Source organism: Lates calcarifer, linkage group LG5 (genome assembly GCF_001640805.2).
Source record: "Lates calcarifer isolate ASB-BC8 linkage group LG5, TLL_Latcal_v3, whole genome shotgun sequence".
NCBI classification, from domain to species: Eukaryota; Metazoa; Chordata; class Actinopteri; family Centropomidae; genus Lates; species Lates calcarifer.
The window spans coordinates 5,845,541-5,865,054 of NC_066837.1; the positions used below are offsets into that span (position 1 = coordinate 5,845,541).

General features: G+C 43.6%; 2 protein-coding genes across 3 annotated transcripts; both read left to right on the forward strand.

Annotated features, from left to right (window-relative positions):
• The first annotated feature begins 308 nt into the window (after positions 1 to 308).
• On the forward strand, positions 309 to 14,680 carry si:ch211-14k19.8 (mucin-5AC). 2 transcript variants are annotated; one of them, XM_018699772.2, is made up of 11 exons: positions 330 to 788; positions 1,204 to 1,590; positions 1,997 to 3,910; positions 3,987 to 4,075; positions 4,181 to 4,239; positions 4,786 to 4,949; positions 5,978 to 6,143; positions 6,256 to 6,447; positions 8,800 to 9,021; positions 10,014 to 10,173; positions 10,261 to 14,680. In XM_018699772.2, the coding sequence occupies exons 1-11, from the start codon at positions 746 to 748 to the stop codon at positions 10,333 to 10,335; spliced, it is 3,471 nt and encodes a 1,156-aa protein (XP_018555288.1). In that variant the 5' UTR covers positions 330 to 745; the 3' UTR covers positions 10,336 to 14,680. The 2 variants fall into 2 exon arrangements, with proteins under 2 accessions (XP_018555289.1, XP_018555288.1); XM_018699773.2 differs by lacking the exon at positions 8,800 to 9,021 and having other exon boundaries at positions 309 to 788.
• Positions 14,546 to 18,555, forward strand: actb1 (actin, beta 1). Its single transcript, XM_018699774.2, is given in 8 exon segments — positions 14,546 to 14,680; positions 15,759 to 15,884; positions 15,998 to 16,216; positions 16,218 to 16,238; positions 16,778 to 17,024; positions 17,124 to 17,315; positions 17,445 to 17,626; positions 17,877 to 18,555. Coding segments are annotated over 7 exon segments (1,128 nt in total). The 5' UTR covers positions 14,546 to 14,680; positions 15,759 to 15,761; the 3' UTR covers positions 18,021 to 18,555.
• The last annotated feature ends 959 nt before the right edge of the window (positions 18,556 to 19,514 follow it).

Here is a 19,514-nt window from a genome sequence, read left to right on the forward strand (position 1 = left end):
GAAACTGTCTGAATGTCCCAGAGTGATTTTAGTTCATATTGTCCTCATATGAGCAGAGTCATTACTGAAGTTGTGTTTCATCAAATAACCACAGACACATTCAGCTCAGGAGGCCTGGTTGACAGGATTTAATGGGAACTTGGAGGTAGCCTACATACTCAGGGAGGGTCAGTGGGGGCCCACGACAAATGTTTGGCCCTTCACAGGTTAATCCAGCCATGTTTCTGTCTGTCTGACACACAGCGGGGTGTTCATGTAAAAGCGCTAATGAACTGCCCCCGCCCTCGCGTCCTCGTGCCTCCTGCGGTAAAGCTTTCCTGTGTAGCGTTTAAAAACCAGCCCCCGCAGCGACCGCTGGATTCCTTCCTCTCATCTTTGAAAACGCGTTTTGATTCAAAAGACCGCACGGAACAGCCCGGAGGCCGTATAAACCCCCACCACCACCACCACCCCGACCTCCGCCTCTCTGTCCACCCCCCCTCTGCAGGACGCACAGTCTGACACACGTGTGTCTAATTTAGAGGAGCGTCCTGCGCTGCGCCGCTGACAGCGCGGCGGTTTCCGTTACAAGGAAATGATGGAGAAGGAAAGTTTCTGACGCCTCTCCGTTTTTGTTGGGACTGTCCGCAGGAAAACCGGAGATCGTTTTCGCTTTCGGCGGTTCGCTCGTCCTCACAAGACTGAAAAATCTGTATGGATTCGGGATTAAAAGGGTCTCCGACACTGAAATGTCTCAGGATTGGAAATGCAGCTCCACGCCTGTCTGTTGCTTTTTATTATCACAACAGGTAAGGAAATCTGCCAGTCTCTGGACATTGTTCATTTGAATCCACTGTACATCTCAGTATATATTCGTTTTATTGCCACTTAACTCTGGATTGGACACATTCATTAGGTTGAACTGGTATTTCATCATCTGCTACTTTTAAATAAAGTCAGAATAATGCTGCTCTAGTGTAAACATGAAGTAGACTAGTAGAGGTTTCCAATCACAGGGTTGAGTTTTGTGGGTACCTGAATGCCTCACCAAATTCTAGGGCTAATAAGAGGAATAAGAAAGAAGGTCAAAAGAGTTTTGAAGACTTGTGTCCATAAAGACCAAAATAACTAAACTGGTTTTCATCACAACATCACACAGAGGTCAGGAGATTTATACCAGAGTGAGTCCTTCTTTCACCAGCATCTGTTTTTTTGTTTCCACAGATAAAACATTGGCTTTATCCCACCACCACTGTGGTGGCAATGTCAGCCTGGACCAAGAAGATCCTGCTGGTCACATCAACCTCACTTTACCTGGACTTTTTACTGACGCTAACAGGCTCAACCCCATGAGCCACCAGTCTGACAAAAACCTTTCTCGCTGCACTTGGATGATAGATGTTCCTCTGGGAAGGACGGTACTTTTAAAGGTAGTGTGGTTGGAAAGTGGTTCGAGCGTATCAGTGCTGTGTGTTTGGAAAGAGGAAGATCATAATCAGGTCCTGGAGAGCGGGGGGACAGCTCTGCTCTCCGGCTGTGACAGAAACAAAGCCACCCTCACGTGGAGCGGACCAGGACACTCTTCAGATGAAGTTCAACTGTCCTACTATGGTGAGAAACTGTTAACACAATTACCCCGGTTCAGTTTATTGAGTCAGTGTGGCCCACTTGCCTGCACTTGCACCCTGATCACGAGAGTTTGATCCAGTAGTCATAATCACATTTGGATCAGGCTTGTTTCAGAGTTGTGTTGTTGTCTTTGTGAATAAGTAAGAAGAGCTGTGCTTAAAAAAATATTCTATTTATTGTAAAAGAGGAATGTTGTGGTTACTGCTGTGGAAACACATTCTGGAAATGTATTGTTCAAGATGTGCTGTGAGCTGTAAATCTGTCGGTCGGAAAGTTCTTATCAGACTCACTGCGGTGCGAGAGACAGAGAGATGTTGTTGTGGTTTCCACTCTGTCTCTCCTCGCTCACTCTCTCTCTCTGTTTTTCTGTTTGTTCCTGGTCATCCAGTCCAGGAAGATGAGAGGAATTCCTCGGAGGCCCGCACCAGCCCACGTTCCGACCGAGACCACGAACGCTGGTCTCAGACAGGAACCAGCTTTACAAGCCTAACTCCTGTTAGTCAAGAGGGGGTGAGCAGGACAGAGCGGGTCAGAGGTCGCCTCTACGAGGGTCTGGAATCGAGTCCTGGGCTTCAGTCTGTGTCTGGCCCCTCCTCTCCGGACCAGGGGCTGCCGCACCCTACCTCACCCCTGCAGGGACTCACAGCGGCTGGGAGAGTCGATAGGGAAACTCTCCCTCTTCCTGAGGAAGCACCGAACAATGGAGCGGATACATCTGGTGCTGTTCACCTCACCGATGGTCCCATATCTGCCAGAGAGCGAACACACCCCTATTTTCAGCATAAACTCCATACAGACACACCAAACACAGAGACAAACTCCAGCAACGCGCTCCCTCAAACCCAGATGGCACTGACAGATGCAACAGCCACCAGCTCCATCTCTTTTCTTGGCGCAGGCACATCCAAACATGAAATCAGTCACACATCTAAACACACAGACAAACATACAGCCACACAAGCTCCCCCCACTCTGCCCAGCTCCACCGTCTTGCCGCTCACCTCCTCTCCCTCTGAGCTCCCTCTCCTGACAACCCAGGATGGAGCTGTTAGCGGGACACCTGGAGAAAAACCGTCCCACTCCTGGAGGAGCCAGAGAAGCACAGACAGACTTGACTCCGATCTGACCTCCGCCATCACCTCTGACCCTTTGACGTCACCCACCGTGCCTTCACAGGATGACCCCACCGACGTGCATGCCGATACCGCACCTACCGACTCGTCTACATCCTCACAGGCTCCCACCGAGACTCATCAGTCATCCTCCACCCGCATCACAGAGCCGGACGCTGCTGTTAGTACTGTGGTGGCGGCGGCGGCGGTGTCATTTCATCCCAACGTAAACCGGACTGACTCTTTTGAATCTGCTGCATCAGACGTTTCCAGTGAAACGGCTGCATTAGACGACACAGTAAAGCTTCACACTTCTTCCACACAGAGTCAAACAAACTCTCCACAAAGCACAGAGAGCCTCACACACACTCCTCACACATCATCCTCCACATTCACACAGACACAAACAACAACACAAAGTACACAAAGAGACTTCAGTAGTGCACACACGACTACAAAGACCACTCCTTCCTCTCCTGTCGTTACCAAAGCTGGAGACCGCACTTCAAGTTTCTCAGATTCATCGTCTACACCCAGTGTGGCACCGACATTAGGAAATGTCCAAAACTCAGCTGCCACAGGAGCTACTACTGAAACCTATACACTGCGTCCCACTTACACACTGTTACATGAAAACTCACCCACAAATTCACAGACTCCCATTCCTCCTTTGCCATCCAGTACATCCTTACACCACTCTGCAACTTTATACACACTCCAAACACACACTGCTGTTTCTGGTAGTTTACACACCACTCTCACACCCAGCTCTATCGCTGAATCCACCACACATGCAGATCATGAAACTGTGCCTACATCCTCTCAAGCATCAACAATCAAATCTACTTCTCCACACACACCTTTGCTGTCTTCTACTAACGTCCCTGCTACACATAAACAGCCCCACAACTACATTACTACTACACATACCTCTGTGCTCTCTGACCAAACTACAAAATCAGATAATGGAGATGATGAGTCTTGGCAGTGGTTTCCTAGCATCACAACCACACACACTCCCACAGTTGGACCTACACAGCGACCTCCACCCAGGACAACCCCAGATCCCAGTCAGGAGAGCCATGTGGCGCTCACACCTTCTGCCTTAACCTCTGCACCCACTTGGACTTCCACAACTAGTCGGACACCCAAGTTCTACATCGTGCCAGACCATCCTGCAGCTGTTAGAGGTAATATTCATGTGTCTGTGTGTGTAATTAAATATCCATTCCTGTTCTAATGGAATTATGTTCTTGTTCTGTACAGTGGAGTCCATCGAGCTCCTGCTGCAGATAATTGTAGAAGAGTCTAGATCGGCTCTCACCGCTGGCTTGGAGGAAGACACCGCGGCCTGGGTGAGGGGTTACATAGACAAACACACTGGCATGCAGAAACACACTGATAAACATGTTGTTATTTTCATGTTGTGCTACAAAGTTCTTACCCCCAGTTTTTTTCAGATGGAGCCATACCTACAGAAAGCTCCAGGCTTTAGCAGGCTCCTGGGCGTCTGGAGCAGGTGAGGTGGTGCAGAGCACTTATGTAGCTAAGCAGTTAGCCCCAGTTTGTCCCTCTCATATATTACCATTACATTTAAGTTTCTCAACTCAGTATTAAAATTTCAGAGGGTTGTTTTAACAATACATACTACCCTGCTGTTCTGAAGTTATCTAGAATTATCAAAGTCTCATTTACTAAGTGTAAAATATTTTGGCTGCTGCACTCAAAAAAAAGCTTCACTCGGCTGCTTGATCCAGCATTAAGCTCAAAGCATCTCTGTGCCTTCATATGTGCCCCGGAGAGCCACTAGCATTGTTGCAGTCTCCTTATGTTGTAAAACACATGCAAGCGAGAGTCTGTAAATACAGGAAATACCTTCAGAATAGAGGGAAGTGATGTTAAACAACCTTCTGGGTTTTTCAAAGACTGCCAGGTATTTCTTTTTTTGGAAAATGTGACTCTGACATAACAGTAAAACATGAGAGGCTCAAACTGTGGCTGGGTTGCAGTGGGTTGTGCGAGGAGCTGTGCAGAAGGTGAATCTGTTGTTCTGCTGTTGTTCCAGTGGCCATGCAGTGCAGAGTCTGGTGGAGTTTAAAACCAGCGCAGCTCTGCAGTGGCTCAGCATGACAGGACCCACATCGCTGTTAGAGCGAACAGGACTTGCTCAGGCAGTTCGTGAGGGGAGGGGGTTCAGATCATCCAAGATCACCAACATCACACTGGGAGGTGAGATGTCCACCTGCTAAAACTAAAGGTTATTAACTTCTGGGGCAACCTGGTGGCCATGGGGTTCAAGATGAGTCCAGTCTGAGACCTTTGCTCTGTTCTCTACCTCTCTCCCCTTATTTCCTGTCATCTTATCTCTAATGAATGTACAAAAAACACTTAGATTTCCAGGTTAGCAGTCAACCACAGTGGCTTCATTTAACTGAGAGGGAATTCCATTCTTAACCTGTTTACTTAATAAAGCCAGTTACAGGCAGACTCAAGCAAACATCATAACTCAGTTAGATTGACTCAGTTAAGATAATAATCTAATTATGAGAAATCTGATTAACGTGCCTATATTCATCTTCCTCCTTTCACTTTTAGTGTTTGCCATGTGCACAAATTCACAATGGCACGAGTGCTGTGGCAGCATTTTGATGTTGTCAGTCATGTTTTTTTACTGTTTGCTTGTGGACAAATAAGGTTGAAAAACATATTGTGTTGGTAAGTAGAGATACTTGGTTGCAGTATAACAGATAATACAGATTAAACAAAAGCTGGCCAACTCACTACAGTAAACAGACTTCCTAAATCCTGTATACTTGTTTTGTTTGCCAATTTCCTGCAACTCATGCCCAGTCATCTGTAAGGAATTTCAATCACTGTTTTAACATTGACGTGCACAAAGACACATTTAATATCTTATTCCTCTGTGCCAGTTATTAAAAACACAGTAAAAAGTCACTGTTGCTCTGTGTGTCATTATTATGACCATGGCACTGAAGTTTATTCCACCTACAGCGTTCTGCTGCTGTGAATAGTAAACAGTCCGTTATATGTGTATGAATTCTCAGCTGAAAATAGTCCCCAACAAATGCATTATTTATACCTGTTTGAGTAACATTAGCTAACAGCTACAGCACTGAGCTGTTAGCTGGGATATGACTTTTACTTAAAAAAACAAAAAAACAATATGTTTGTGTCCTGTCGGTCCTGATCTGTTAACAGTAAATGCAAATGTAGAATGACACCAGCTTTCCCTCCAGGTCTGCAGGGTGATGTGTGTGACTGGTTACTGCAGTGTCCAGCAGGCTACAAATGTATGTCCCAGCCTGGAACTGCAAACTATAGCTGTTCGTCTCTCTGTCATTTTGACTACTGCCACCACCACGGCATCTGTACACACCACCCAGGCCAACTTCCAGTTTGCCGGTGAGAACATATACACACACAGAGGCACAAATTCTTGTATGCTAGTTATATATCTCTTTGTCCACTTGAGGAATTTTTGTGTATGTAAATGTCTTTTTGTTTGTATCACTAGCTGCCTTGTGGGGGAGGACTTCTGGTACATGGGTCAGCGGTGTGATGTGAGGATGACTCGAGCACGACTTGTGGGCACATGTCTTGCCATCTTACTCGTTATGGTGACAGTCATCGCCGTTTTGGCCTTTGTGGCGGTGCGACGCTACCGAGCCATTCTGATCCAGGCCAAAGTCGATCAGACTCGCAGCAGGTACACACTACTTCACTGATGTAGACATACAGTATATAATCACTGCTCACAACATACAACCTACAACACAACAATTAATATACACAGGGCATGGTAATATTACATGTAGGGTTTCTGCAGGGTTCACCCAGTTAAATCTGATAAAATATAATTTAATACCAGCGTGTATGTGTAACTGTGTGGTGAGCAGTGCAATGGCGTTCTGGGTGGACCTTTTTAAAATATTAAATTATCACACGTGTTAACGCTCACACACATGGTAAACATAGTAATGCATTTGACTAAAAATGACTCTAATTGACTCTGATTGATTTGATGGGCGATCATATGTTGTAATCCAGGAAGAGAAAACAGCTGGGATGGGCATATCTGCACTACAGTAAATGTAATTACAGTAATGTCCACTAGGTGTCATAGTCTGGCTGTTGAAACTCATACTGAAGATGAAAGCTGTGTTCTAGACTCTTGGTAAATGCTGAGACGGTCTAGCTGAATCTACATATCCACCCTTCAGACTCGCAGACAGCCCTCACAGACTTCAGTCATACATATCCCGATGTGTTCATTGTCATCACATCGAGTCTGTTATGGTGCTGGGCCACGATGGGATAAAATGTGTTAGATGGGACTTCAAACCTCACGCACTTCCACGGTGATGAATCAGAATTTCTCTTACCCACCTTCAGATTATTTTTCTGATCTGTTTTAAAAGGTAGACCTACCTACATCAAGAAGTGTATGTACCTGATTATGTCAGTAAGGTTGGGCATCGAAAAGTAAAGATTATAGCTTCTTAACAGTGTGCAACTTACATGATTAGACTGGTTCTGCAAAATTATCATTATTCTTGTCACATCCATATTGCTATGAACAACTGGGCCTAGAAAAATCTGGAGAAATTTAACAGGCTCTAAAGTCTGCTAAATGTCCTTGATGAACTTGGTGAGTTGCGGATTTAGACAGCCCTCTGCAAGAGTGCAAATGTTTGGATTCAGCCTCTTAAAGCTGCACTAACCAAGACTGTTGTGTTAAAACACTTGTCTTCTGAACCTAAATCAGCAACAGAGGGGCTGCAACAGGCAAGAGCTGAGACAGGAAGTGTCAAGTCTGCTGATCTCCTGGCATTTTCACACACAACAGTCTCTAGAGTTAGAATGGCAGAAAAACAAAAAACATCCAGTGAGCAGCAGTTCTCTGCTAGAAACATCTTGCTGACGTGAGAGGTCAGAGGAGAAAGGCCAGACTCGTTGGATCTGATAAAAAGACTACAGTAACTCAGATAACCACTCTTTACAACTGTGGTGAGCAGAGAAACATCTCAAAATGCACAACCTGTGAGCTACAACAGCAGAAGACCAGGTCTGGTTCCACTGCTGTCAGCCAAGAGCAGAAATCTGATCTGTCTGATGAAGCTTGATTCCTGCTGTGGCACACAGATTGTAGGGTCAGAATTTGGCATCAGCAGCATGAATTCATGGACCCAACCTGCCTCGTGTCCACAGTCCAGGCTGGTGGTCATGATGTAATGGCATGGGGAATGTTTTCTTGGCACCCTTAATACTAATCAGTCATGGTTTGAATGCTACAGCGTATCTGATTATTGTTCTTGATCATGTGCATCCCTTATGGCCTCAACTTACTGTCCTCTAATGGCTACTGCCAGCATGGTAATGCACCATGTCACAAAGCAAAAGTCATCTCAAACTGGTTTCACGTAGATGACAGTGAGTTCAGTGTACTTCAGTGGCCAGTCACCAGATCTGAGTCCAATAGAACATCTTTTGGATGTGGTAGAGCAGGAGATTGGCAGCATGAATGTGCAACTGAAAAATCTGTAGAAATTATATGATGCAGTCCAGTTAAAAGAGCAGAATCTCAAAGGAAAGTTTCTATCATCTTGTGGAATCAATTCCATGCGGGACTGAGGGTGTTTCCAGAGCAAAGGGAGAAACTACCCTATATTAGTATGGTGTTCCTAATAAAGTGCTCAATGAGTCTATGCAATATATATACTCAATCTCAACAGAGATCTGTCTGTTTACCCTCATTGATTGGATTTTTCCTCAGTGGATTTAGGCTGTGTCAGTGTCTTCTATCTCTTCGTGTTAATCTCAGACTGACTTGATGCTGCTGAGATCAGGGCTCTCTTTGCTCTTCTTCTTCTTGAAGATAGTTAATATAAGTAAGACTCTGGCTGCATGTTTGGGGTTACTGTCATGCCGCAGAATTAATTTGGGACATTGCACATTACTGAGTGTATACAATATGTATAAACATTTTATTACATATTTATTAATAAATATTATGTCCCATGAATAATGAACCTCTCATTATGGCTTGTTGTGATTGCAGTTATCGCAAGTTCAACCATTTTGATGAGCTGTCAGGTCGGTTCTGGCTGCGTTCATTGCCAGGATCCGCAGACTCGTTAGACAACCCTGCCTTTACACGCTCTGATGAGTTACTGCACCTGCGGGCACTGGACCGCCCATGCTGTTACCACGACGACACACTGTCACTAGCCTCTACCTGCCCCAGCCATGGAACACACATCAATACAATCTATCCACACAGGTACACACACATTCAGTATCACACCTTTACTGTCAATATACTTGGCATTATCAGAGTGTCATAAGGAGCTTAACAAAATCAACACAGCTTACTTTAAACCTACATGAAGTTGTTTTTGGCCACTTGGGGCAGCAAACGTGTTCGCAAACAAAGAGCGTGAAGAGCAACATAAGCGTTCAGTTGAAGTCATATCAGGCCAACTGACATATGTAAATCAGCTCTCCTTTTAGCTCTCCTGTGGGCCTTGTCTTAACTCCCCAGGGAAATATCTGACTCTGTAGCTGCTAAATGCTCCACTATCTTCACCATCTAGTCGCTAACTTTGTCAGCTTGCCATTTAAAGCAGAGTACAGTGGTTTTATCACTGGTTTTTCACTAAACAGCTGGCTGCTTCTGGAAACAACGCCTATAAAAGCAGTAAAACTAAACCAAAACAGTACAGCTGTGGGTCAGAAGATGAAAACAATAATATGAAAGTTGCTAAAAAAAACAACTCTGTAGAGCTCAGTGGAGTGATGATTCTCTGTGGGTTTGTCATTCTCTTAAGTCGCTATCATATTACACACTGTAATTTCACCCATTGTTGACATGAAAATATTGACTAGAGCAGCTTTAACTATAGGATTTAATACTTTATTTAAATCAATGCAAATGTAAGTAAAGTAAAGGCACACACATGAAACACATGAGCACAGACATGAAAGGTTCAAATATAACAATAAATTCATTAATGCAATTTAGTGACATTAAAATTCCATTGGTTAGAAATATCAATAGACTGTTGAGAGAGCTAATAATTCCCCTAAACTTCTGCTGAAATAAAGTGAAGGAAACCATAAAACCCAAAACTTAAAACCACATTTCTAGGCTTCCTCTAATCTTTATCTTAAGCTGTTACTCTTGAAAAACATGTAAACGTATGTCTATAAGTATTTAGATTCACTCACACATGTAACCCTAACTAATCCTTTGGCTCTCTGTATTACCTGCAGCTCTCAGTATGGATGGAGGGGAAGTGAAATGAGTATGGGTGACGGTGTGTTGGACTCAGGTAAGGCCAGTGACCTCTCAGTCTGTAGCTGGCCTGTGGAGCCCATTCAGTGGACTCCATTCCCACTTCTACAGCAACTGGCTTCCCACAGGACACCCACAGTGAGTGTTTGATTGTGTGTGTGTGTTTTTGGAGGAGATGTATCTGGTTTCATTATGTAATTATGTGTTGTTCCCGTGTGAAACCAGGTGAGGGTTTCAAGGCCACGGTCCTACTGTGAGGGCATGGAGCTGGTAGACCTGGGGAAGAGCTGGACTGCCTGACACACGTAAAGAAGAACCAAATCTGTTCTGACACTGGTATTTGCAGCTCATTTTGCATTGTAAGGCTCAAGTATTTGTTTTTTTAATAAAAAATATGGAACAGTAAGTGTAAATATGTATAAGTGTATATACGTTTTTGTTAAATTGTCGCCACATTTCCTGTTTGAATCTGTTTCTGATACGGTAAAGTTTTAAAAACAAAGAGGCTGTCCTAATGTCCATGGCTAAGAGTCCTATATAATTCTTGAATAAACATAAATCTTACTCAGGAAAAGAATACATTTATTCTATTTTCAAACACTGAAAAATGCAAGTCATTGTGCATTTAAACTCACTCAGCTCTCCACTCTGAGATCATCACTTAACAAGGCAAATTTATTTGTATAGCATATTACAAACACAAAGTTATAGTTCTGTGCATAAGGAAAACAGAAAAAACAACAGTTTGCACAAAGTACACCATGAACCATTAAAACACAAGTTAGGGCAAAAAGAAAGTCTATGCTTTTTATTCTTTAAAGATAAAAACAGAAGTAAATACAAGATAGATCACAATGTATTGATGCATCACTACCTCTTTTGTGTTTGTATGAAGAATATAAAGTAAATGTTGCTAAAAACTGGAAACGGGAAACATATTAAACAAATGAAGTAGAAATGCCTTCATCAGTGAACCTCAGAGGTGTTGGTAGGGGAATTTTGTTCTCCTTGCTCAGAGCCAGGCCAGGTGTTTCTCTTTGTTTTCCAGTCTTTGTGCTAAGCTAAGCTAAACAGCTGCCGGCTGTAGCTTCATATTTACCTTAAACAAAAAAGCCAATTTCCCATTTCTCCTTTAAAATTTAGTCAAATGCAGCAACCTGGATTTAAAGGTAGTCAAAGCTGGGTTAGTTTTATACACTAGATTAGAACAGAAATTTATTTTCTACCAAAGTAGGATATTTTTCTCTGGCAGTTCATTAAAACATACACACCCAGAAAAAGAAATAACTCATTGTTTTGGTTTTTCAGTCCACAACTTTAGTGTTTTGGCTCATTCTCACTACTCCTGTAGTGTTGTGTTTTTGGCTGCAGCAGGCAGCTGTTTTCAACAACAACAGAAAAGAGCTCTAAAAAACCACTGTACATCCAGCAGCAAACAAAGTTGGTGACTGGTTGATGAACACAGTGACGGCAGTTAAAGAGCCACGTTTCCCTCAGTAGTAAAACGTTTTGGCAGACAGCCAGGAACAGGACTCCAAATTTATGTTTATATATGTTTCTATATCTGCTGTAAATGTAAATAAACAACTGTTTGCTAACAAGTTCACCGTATCATCAAGTGGCCCAAAAAAAATCTGTTTTCAAGAAAGAAAACAACGATTTATAAAGACTTTGAGTGCCTAAGAATTGCTCAAGCTAACTGCCTGCAGGATTAATATCTCTTTGTCCTTCCAAAATATCTTCTAGAGTTTCCAGCCAAGGCTGGATTACCAGCTGGGCTAAACAGGCCACTGTCCTGGGGCCCCAGACCTCCAGGAGCCCCAAAAACCTAAGGTTGTTGTTTGTACATAATTTGATTACTTGCAGATTTGTTTAGGAATATACACAGTATAAGTGTGGTGCAAGTAAGGTGTATCCTGCATTATTACTCCTTGTCCTGTCATAGAGAGGGCCCCAGTGTTATAAAGTTGTCATGAGTCTTGAACAGGTGAATCTAGCTGGAGCTAGACCGCAGAGGAGTAGTTACACATATCTGAGAATTAGTGTGATATGTTCACTTATCTTTGAGTTTTATAACATTTTCAGTTCACATACATTCTTCCTCTCTCTTTCTCACTTGGTGCACAGACACACACATTGCGCCAGCCACACCTTCTGTCAGTGCTGTATGAAACTCAACTGGAATGCGATGCCATAAATGACTGGGAAATACTGGTAGAGAGTGAAATAGTCAAAATATGTACGCTGACCTCATGCTGCACTACTATAATTGTCCCTGTCCTGGGAAAATGAATAAGGGAGTGATTGATTTGGGAGAGGGAGGAAACGTGGCGAATAAAGGAAGCTAGTGAATGTGTGTAAAAGAGAGAGAGAGAGCGAGCTGGAGATAGGGAGAGGGATGAGTGAAAAGTGGACAGAAGCTACCTGCTAGCTTCTTCCATATACGGTCTTAGTCAGAGCCGAGAGCCAGGCCTGAGAGTTTCTCTGACAGTGCGGGAGAGCAATGCAGGGAGGGAGTGCGTACGTGTGTGTGTGTATGTGTGTGTTGTAATGCATGCATGAGTCATGCTGAGTTTTGAAATGGCTTGAGGAATGGCATGAGTGTCCAGAGGAAACAATGAGAAATTGTTGTCAGGGAGGAGTTAGTGAGAACAAAAAAAAAAAGATAGATAAATCTGTGAATATGGACGAAGAAGACAGAAATCAAGGTGGAAAGTGGCAAAATAAGGCAACATGCACATTCACATACACACATACACACACTGCCTTAAAAAGGGAGATTCATTCATTTCCTCAGACTGGTCACATGACCTGAGCAGTGCATTCTTCCCCCCCATGTGACTCGCTCCAATATCTCCTTATATGGACGTCATCCAAAGGAACTCTTAAAGGGATGGTTGTCCTGCCCTGGGTCTAAGCTTGGGGTGTGTGTGTGTGTATGTGTGTGTGCGTGTGTGCGTGCGTGTGTGTATGTGTGTGTGTGTGCTTAGTGTCTGTCTAGAGCAGGATAATGCTGGTCTGAAAATCCAATTCCCTGATCAGCTCAGTCTATGTTGTCCTTAGCTGCTCCATACCTGATGTCATATAGACATGTGTGGGGTTGTAGGTCAGTGTGGTCACTTCCTGTGTGCATCTACAGAAGTGAGGCTCTGTGAAACCTACTTCCTGTCTCTTTTGGTGAGCCGGCTCCCATATATCCTTATTAGGAACACATAGAGCCAGTGAGAATTCCTAGTGTAAGTTTATGAGTCTTTGTCCGGTGCCCTTATTGAGTTAAAACGGCACCCTGACCCACCCACTTAGTCTCTGGTCAATTTATATGAAGAGCTGTGAAAGAAGATTTCCAAATGTGTGTTCTGAAAAACAAATGTAACGTCTAAATGGCTAAACCGGTATTTCAGGTTAGAGATTTTCAGTTAAGTTGTGAAACACTTGGCGTGTACAATGAACAGGTGTGTACACGCACATCAAAATGAGTCAAACTCGTGGGATAAAGATTTCGTAATGGGCCTTCTGGTTTGTTTTTGACACCAAATATTGGTATGTCCTGGGGATTACACACCTGTCCATTACATCTAACTTAGGTAAGCAGGTGACCTGCCCTCTCCACTCATTTAAACATTATCAGGCAAGTGATGAGAGAGAAGAGATTTACAGCCCCCCAAGTGTTTGCTGTAAACATACCTCAGCTTGAGCACATGTATCACTGCCACTTTGCTCAGCATGAGTGTGTGTGTGTGTGTGAGACAGTGGTATGCCAAGGGCAGACGTGTTAGTCGGGGTGTTAACAGTGCTGTCAATGACCCTGAGATTGTAGCCACCCCATGTCCTGGCACTACTAACCACAACTGTGATGAATGAGAAAATTGTGCTTTTCAACAGAAGCATTAGCAGTCCTCAGTGCAATCTAGCTCTGGATTCCAGAGTCCCCTTTGTCCTTCATTTAAATTAAATAGATTATGGATATGTTTGTCTATATTCTGCTCTTAGCTATTCTTGCCGTGCACAAAGATACAGAACAGAAGACAACAGCGTTGGTTTGTTTAATTAAATGTGGTTAAGAGTTTGCTTAACCATGGCACATGGGCATGTAGGCCCCTTCCCTGTTTGAATGATGTCAGGGATTACAACTAATATGAATTACACCAAAATTAGCTCAATGCAGCAATACCAAAAAACAGAGAAACAAATATTTAAAAGTCTGCTGCTTACTTCAGTACCATGTTGTGTTTTACAGCAAGAGTTCTGTGATTTGTTGCCCATATGTGTGTCACACTTGTACATCATCGCTATTATGATCATAGAACTGATTAAGAAAACGATAGAAATGTGTTTTATTGAGCCGTGAACAAGCCCAGATTGATCATTTTGATAGTATATAGGTTAGTTTCCATGTCGCTTGGCCCCCCTGTCTTGTCAGAGCGCAGAGCAGTTATCTGCATGCGCCACACCCAGTGGATGCGGCAGGACCAATCAGAGGCCGCCGTGCGGAAAGTTCTCCTTTTATGGAGAGGGGCTGCAGCGAGAGCTCCGATAAAACCCTGCAATTGACTGGCCTCCATTGCAGTCAAGTTCAGACACTAAACCCTACCGGAGTGTAGCGCTCAGTCCAGTCCTTCTAAGCCGATAACCCTCCCTCACACAGGTAAGTCAACTGCGGAATGAGGATGAAAGTTTTTGTCAAGTTTTAAATATGTTTCTTGAATATATGTGTATGTGATATTTTAAGACAGCAAGCTGAGTTTAGTTCGCCGGCTAAGTTAGGATATAAGGTTTTCTGTGTGCAACTCCACTCAAGTTGAAGCAGCCGTTGGAACTTAAATTTGCTCCGTCATTCATTATATTGTCTTCATTCGGGCATCAGACCGTTACAGTTTGAGAGGAAACTGCCACTAACGGTTGAGTGCAACTAGATATAGGGTTGGCATGCTGTCGTTTACAGTGTGGAAATAACCCCGGCTGCTCATGTTGTCATCGCTTCATCAGTTAAACAAATCCGACTGCGTTAAAAAGCTTTGACCTTCTCGCTTACATGTAAGCATCTGCTTTGGCACGGTCTCCGGGTCTGGTGTCTCCGATTTCACTCACAGACAGATGATTGCAGCTTAGACGGATTAAACTTAAAAAGACTTAACTTACATTGTCGCCAGAAATGTAAAAATGTTGTTCTGACATTACACTTCTGCAGTAATTTGACAATTCAACGTCTAACGAATGCCAGCCAGAGTTTGGCTTTCATTTTCCCCATATAACCTTGTAACTATGATGGTCACGACATAACTGTACACCTGATGACTGACATGACATGGAATGAGATGGAAGTTCATTCACTTAACTGTCAAAACCACTGTCATTAAGGTATGCGTTAGAGATGTGTGGGTGGTTCATTCAGTCGAGATGATTCTGACAAAGGGAGTGGCCGGCGTCGGTGTCATTTGAGGTTTAACGACACACGGGGCGGCTTCACGGGCCGGGCTGCCGCCGTCTCTAAGCTGCTCTCACTTTTGCCTTATATGGCCATGACCAGGCCGAGGGAGAAACTGCCTTTGTTTCTCAGCTCTGGATTTGGACTGGAACCTGCGCCACTGCGACATCCAGCGTCCAGTCTCGTTAATGACATGAATTTAATAGAGCTGATGTTTGCCAGATGTAATGCTCCACTGTCACAGGGCACCCATTTTTAAACACTTCTCCCTTTTTATTCCTCCCCTCTCTCTTTCCAGAAAATGGAAGACGAAATTGCCGCCCTCGTTGTTGACAACGGATCTGGTATGTGCAAAGCTGGCTTTGCAGGAGATGACGCTCCCCGTGCTGTGTTCCCCTCCATTGTTGGACGTCCCAGGCATCAGGTATACAGCTTCCCCATCACCTTATATAAATCCTAAAGCCTTTAAATAAGCTACAATTTTGTATATTGTAATTTTGATTTAATTCTATAATCATATTCCTCTTTGCTTCCCAGGGTGTGATGGTTGGCATGGGCCAGAAAGACAGCTATGTTGGTGATGAGGCACAGAGCAAAAGGGGTATCCTGACCCTGAAGTACCCCATTGAGCACGGCATTGTCACCAACTGGGATGACATGGAGAAGATCTGGCATCACACCTTCTACAACGAGCTGAGAGTTGCCCCTGAGGAGCACCCAGTCCTGCTCACAGAGGCACCCCTGAACCCCAAGGCCAAACAGGGAAAAGATGACCCAGGTAATACTGGTTTACAAACTGATAAATCTCCTCAGTCAGGAAACCTGCTCAGCTCACCTGCAGGGCCCCACAACAGGAAACCGTGTTACCCTCCTTCTGCTCAATCTGTCCATTTCCTCCTGCTCCTTCAATCTCCAGGTTTCTTCTGTCCTGAGCTGATCTTTTCATCCTCTGTGGATGCTTCAGGTCTCTATCTCTCTGCACTGTGATGCCTCAGGAATGACTAGTTGCAGCATGGTCACTGCGGTTTTTCAAATTAGGCTTGTGTTGGACTTGATAAAGTAGATGACAAGCATCTAACTACACTGGTGACTGCATGATGCAACAGATGATGGTAGAGCAGGTTGCTGCACTCCATCTTGTACAGTCAACATGACCAAACTAGAGATTATTGTAATGACTGTTTGTTTTTTCTATTCAAAACAGGCCAGTGTGGTGTGCTTTTCTTGATCTGACTGTACTAACCCTCACCAGCTTACCTCAGGTTACTTTGACTCACTCATTCAATGACTCATCTCTTGTCTCCCTCTCTCCTCCAGATCATGTTTGAAACCTTCAACACCCCTGCCATGTATGTGGCCATCCAGGCTGTGCTGTCCCTGTACGCCTCTGGTCGTACCACTGGTATTGTCATGGACTCTGGTGATGGTGTGACCCACACAGTGCCCATCTACGAAGGCTACGCTCTGCCCCACGCCATCCTCAGGTTGGACCTGGCTGGCAGGGACCTCACAGACTACCTCATGAAGATCCTGACCGAGAGGGGCTACAGCTTCACCACCACAGGTGAGCAGCACACAGACACAGTGACTTCAGAACAAGCTGATATTTGAAGCAAGGAAAGAACAAAAATCTAATAATGGAATGTCTTCTCTTCTCTCACAGCTGAGCGTGAGATTGTGCGTGATATTAAGGAGAAGCTGTGTTACGTTGCACTGGACTTTGAGCAAGAAATGGGAACTGCTGCCTCCTCTTCCTCCCTGGAGAAGAGCTACGAGCTGCCTGACGGACAGGTCATCACCATCGGAAATGAGAGGTTCCGTTGCCCTGAGTCCCTCTTCCAGCCCTCTTTCCTTGGTGAGTATCTTTCTTTTTTTTCTTCTTTTTTTTTAAGATAGAAATCTAACTCAACTTAATGGATAGAGACTTGAGTTTGTAATTTAAACCAAAGTGACTTACATTTGACTTTACACCCTCTTCTCACAGGTATGGAGTCTTGTGGTATCCATGAAACTACCTTCAACAGCATCATGAAGTGTGATGTGGATATCCGTAAGGACCTGTACGCCAACACTGTGCTGTCTGGAGGTACCACCATGTACCCTGGCATTGCTGACCGTATGCAGAAGGAAATCACTGCCCTGGCACCCACCACCATGAAGATCAAGGTAAAACTCCTCCTGAGGCAGTGATGCAAAAAATGTTCCAGAAAGCTCTCTACCTCTACTGCCACACAGTGGACAAATGCTGTTAATGCAGTATTCAGTCTCAGTTACTTGCTGTTTACCTTTGACTGTATTTTAATCTAGACTTGAAATACTTGCTGAAAGTGCAGTTACAAACTGATATGAATGAACTTAAATATCTTTTAACACCTTTTTTTCCTTTTCTTCTTTTTTTTCTTTTTCCCTCCTGCAGATCATTGCTCCCCCAGAGAGGAAGTACTCCGTATGGATCGGAGGCTCCATCCTGGCCTCCCTGTCCACCTTCCAGCAAATGTGGATCAGCAAGCAAGAGTACGATGAGTCCGGCCCCAGCATTGTCCACAGGAAGTGCTTCTAAACAGACTGTCAGTCCCCTCCCCCAAAACACACTGCTACAAACCCAAACGACTGGCTCTGCATACATGCCTACACCAACACACTGGTGTATGCTGAGCCCACAACACCTCTTCCCATTTTCCCTCATCACTATGGCTATGGCACCATGCCCCCTGATGGGGAGAAACTCTGCCAGAAGTACAGAGCGTCCCAGGCGGTGTGAATGTGTGAGGAACATGATGTCCATTGTCGTGTTTGTGTAGGTCATTCCAGATGTCTTTGTTCACCACCTTATTTGCCTCTATGAAGGTTTATTCTCTGGTGGGCCCACTGCTCAACAGACCTGTAGTATTGCTTAATATGTAAATTATGTAATCTGAAACTTGTTTTGTTTTTTGTACTTTCAGCCTTAAACGATACTTGGTCCAGTTTGTTTTTGTCATTATGCAAAATACAAAGCTTCTACCTTGTATGGAGGTGTAAGAAGGTTTGTGCATGAGGCTTCAAGCCTCCGGTCTACACAACAACCCAATAAAGCGCACATGTCTGAGATTCCAGTCTGACTACCTGGTCTTTATTTTTCTCCTGAATTGTTTAATGCAGGTTAGACACATGTTGCATTACACTCTGCAAATTAAAAGGCCTGACAACCACATTCAACTACAGCTTCAGAATTATTAGTGTGTGTGTGTGTGTTTTTTTTTTTTTTTTTTTTTCTTTTTCTTTTCATGCATCATTAAGCCATTTAATGGAAGACATTTTAAAATGTCACAGAACCGAGAGCTGAATTCCCCTTGAATGCTTCTGTTAAGTTAAAATCTGAAAAAAGGCAGCATATACTGAGTATTAATCTCATATGTATCACTTATATAAAATAATAATAATAAAGGCTTTCTTAGCTTAGTGTTGGGAGACTTACTGAATTCCACAAGGGTTTCGTCAGTGATGTAATGAACCTATAAACAATATTTAAAATCCATAAATATATTACAGAAGTTGTTTCTGACGTTTTTAATGGATTTGTTTTTTTCCATTTTAAAAACTTGGCAGACCTGATTGATCTTAAAGGAGCAAAACAGCAAAGCTTTTACAGCCACCCTCCAAGTGTAGTTATTCTCAGACAGACTTTTGGGTGGAGTACAACCCCTATGAAACTTTGTGTTATAGTGCCATCATGTGGACAGCTAAATTAAAGCGAGAAGTAATTATGGATCAGCATTATGATCGACATCATTAATGTTGTGGAACGGACAGTAGAGCATACAGTGTCATATATGGTTGCATAGAATAATAAATCACCCTCACTCGAATGCATGAAAACTTCACATTTAATATATTTCTGTGGTTTGATCAATGCACTGATCGTTGATTCACATAAATCTGTTGATGGATAATATTGATACGATACGCTTACGGTACAGGAACGCTTACTGCCCATTACATACTGAACAGTTTGTGTTATTTCCACTAATACATATTCATTGCAGGATTTATGAACTAAAAGCGAAAAAAGTAG

Coding starts and splice junctions, on each gene's coding strand:
- si:ch211-14k19.8 (XM_018699772.2), top strand. CDS start 746: ATGCAGCTCCACGCCTGTCTGTTGCTTTTTATTATCACAACAG. Junction 4,950..5,977: donor CACCAACATCACACTGGGAG/GTGAGATGTCCA, acceptor CTTTCCCTCCAG/GTCTGCAGGGTGATGTGTGT. Junction 6,448..8,799: donor GTCGATCAGACTCGCAGCAG/GTACACACTACT, acceptor TTGTGATTGCAG/TTATCGCAAGTTCAACCATT.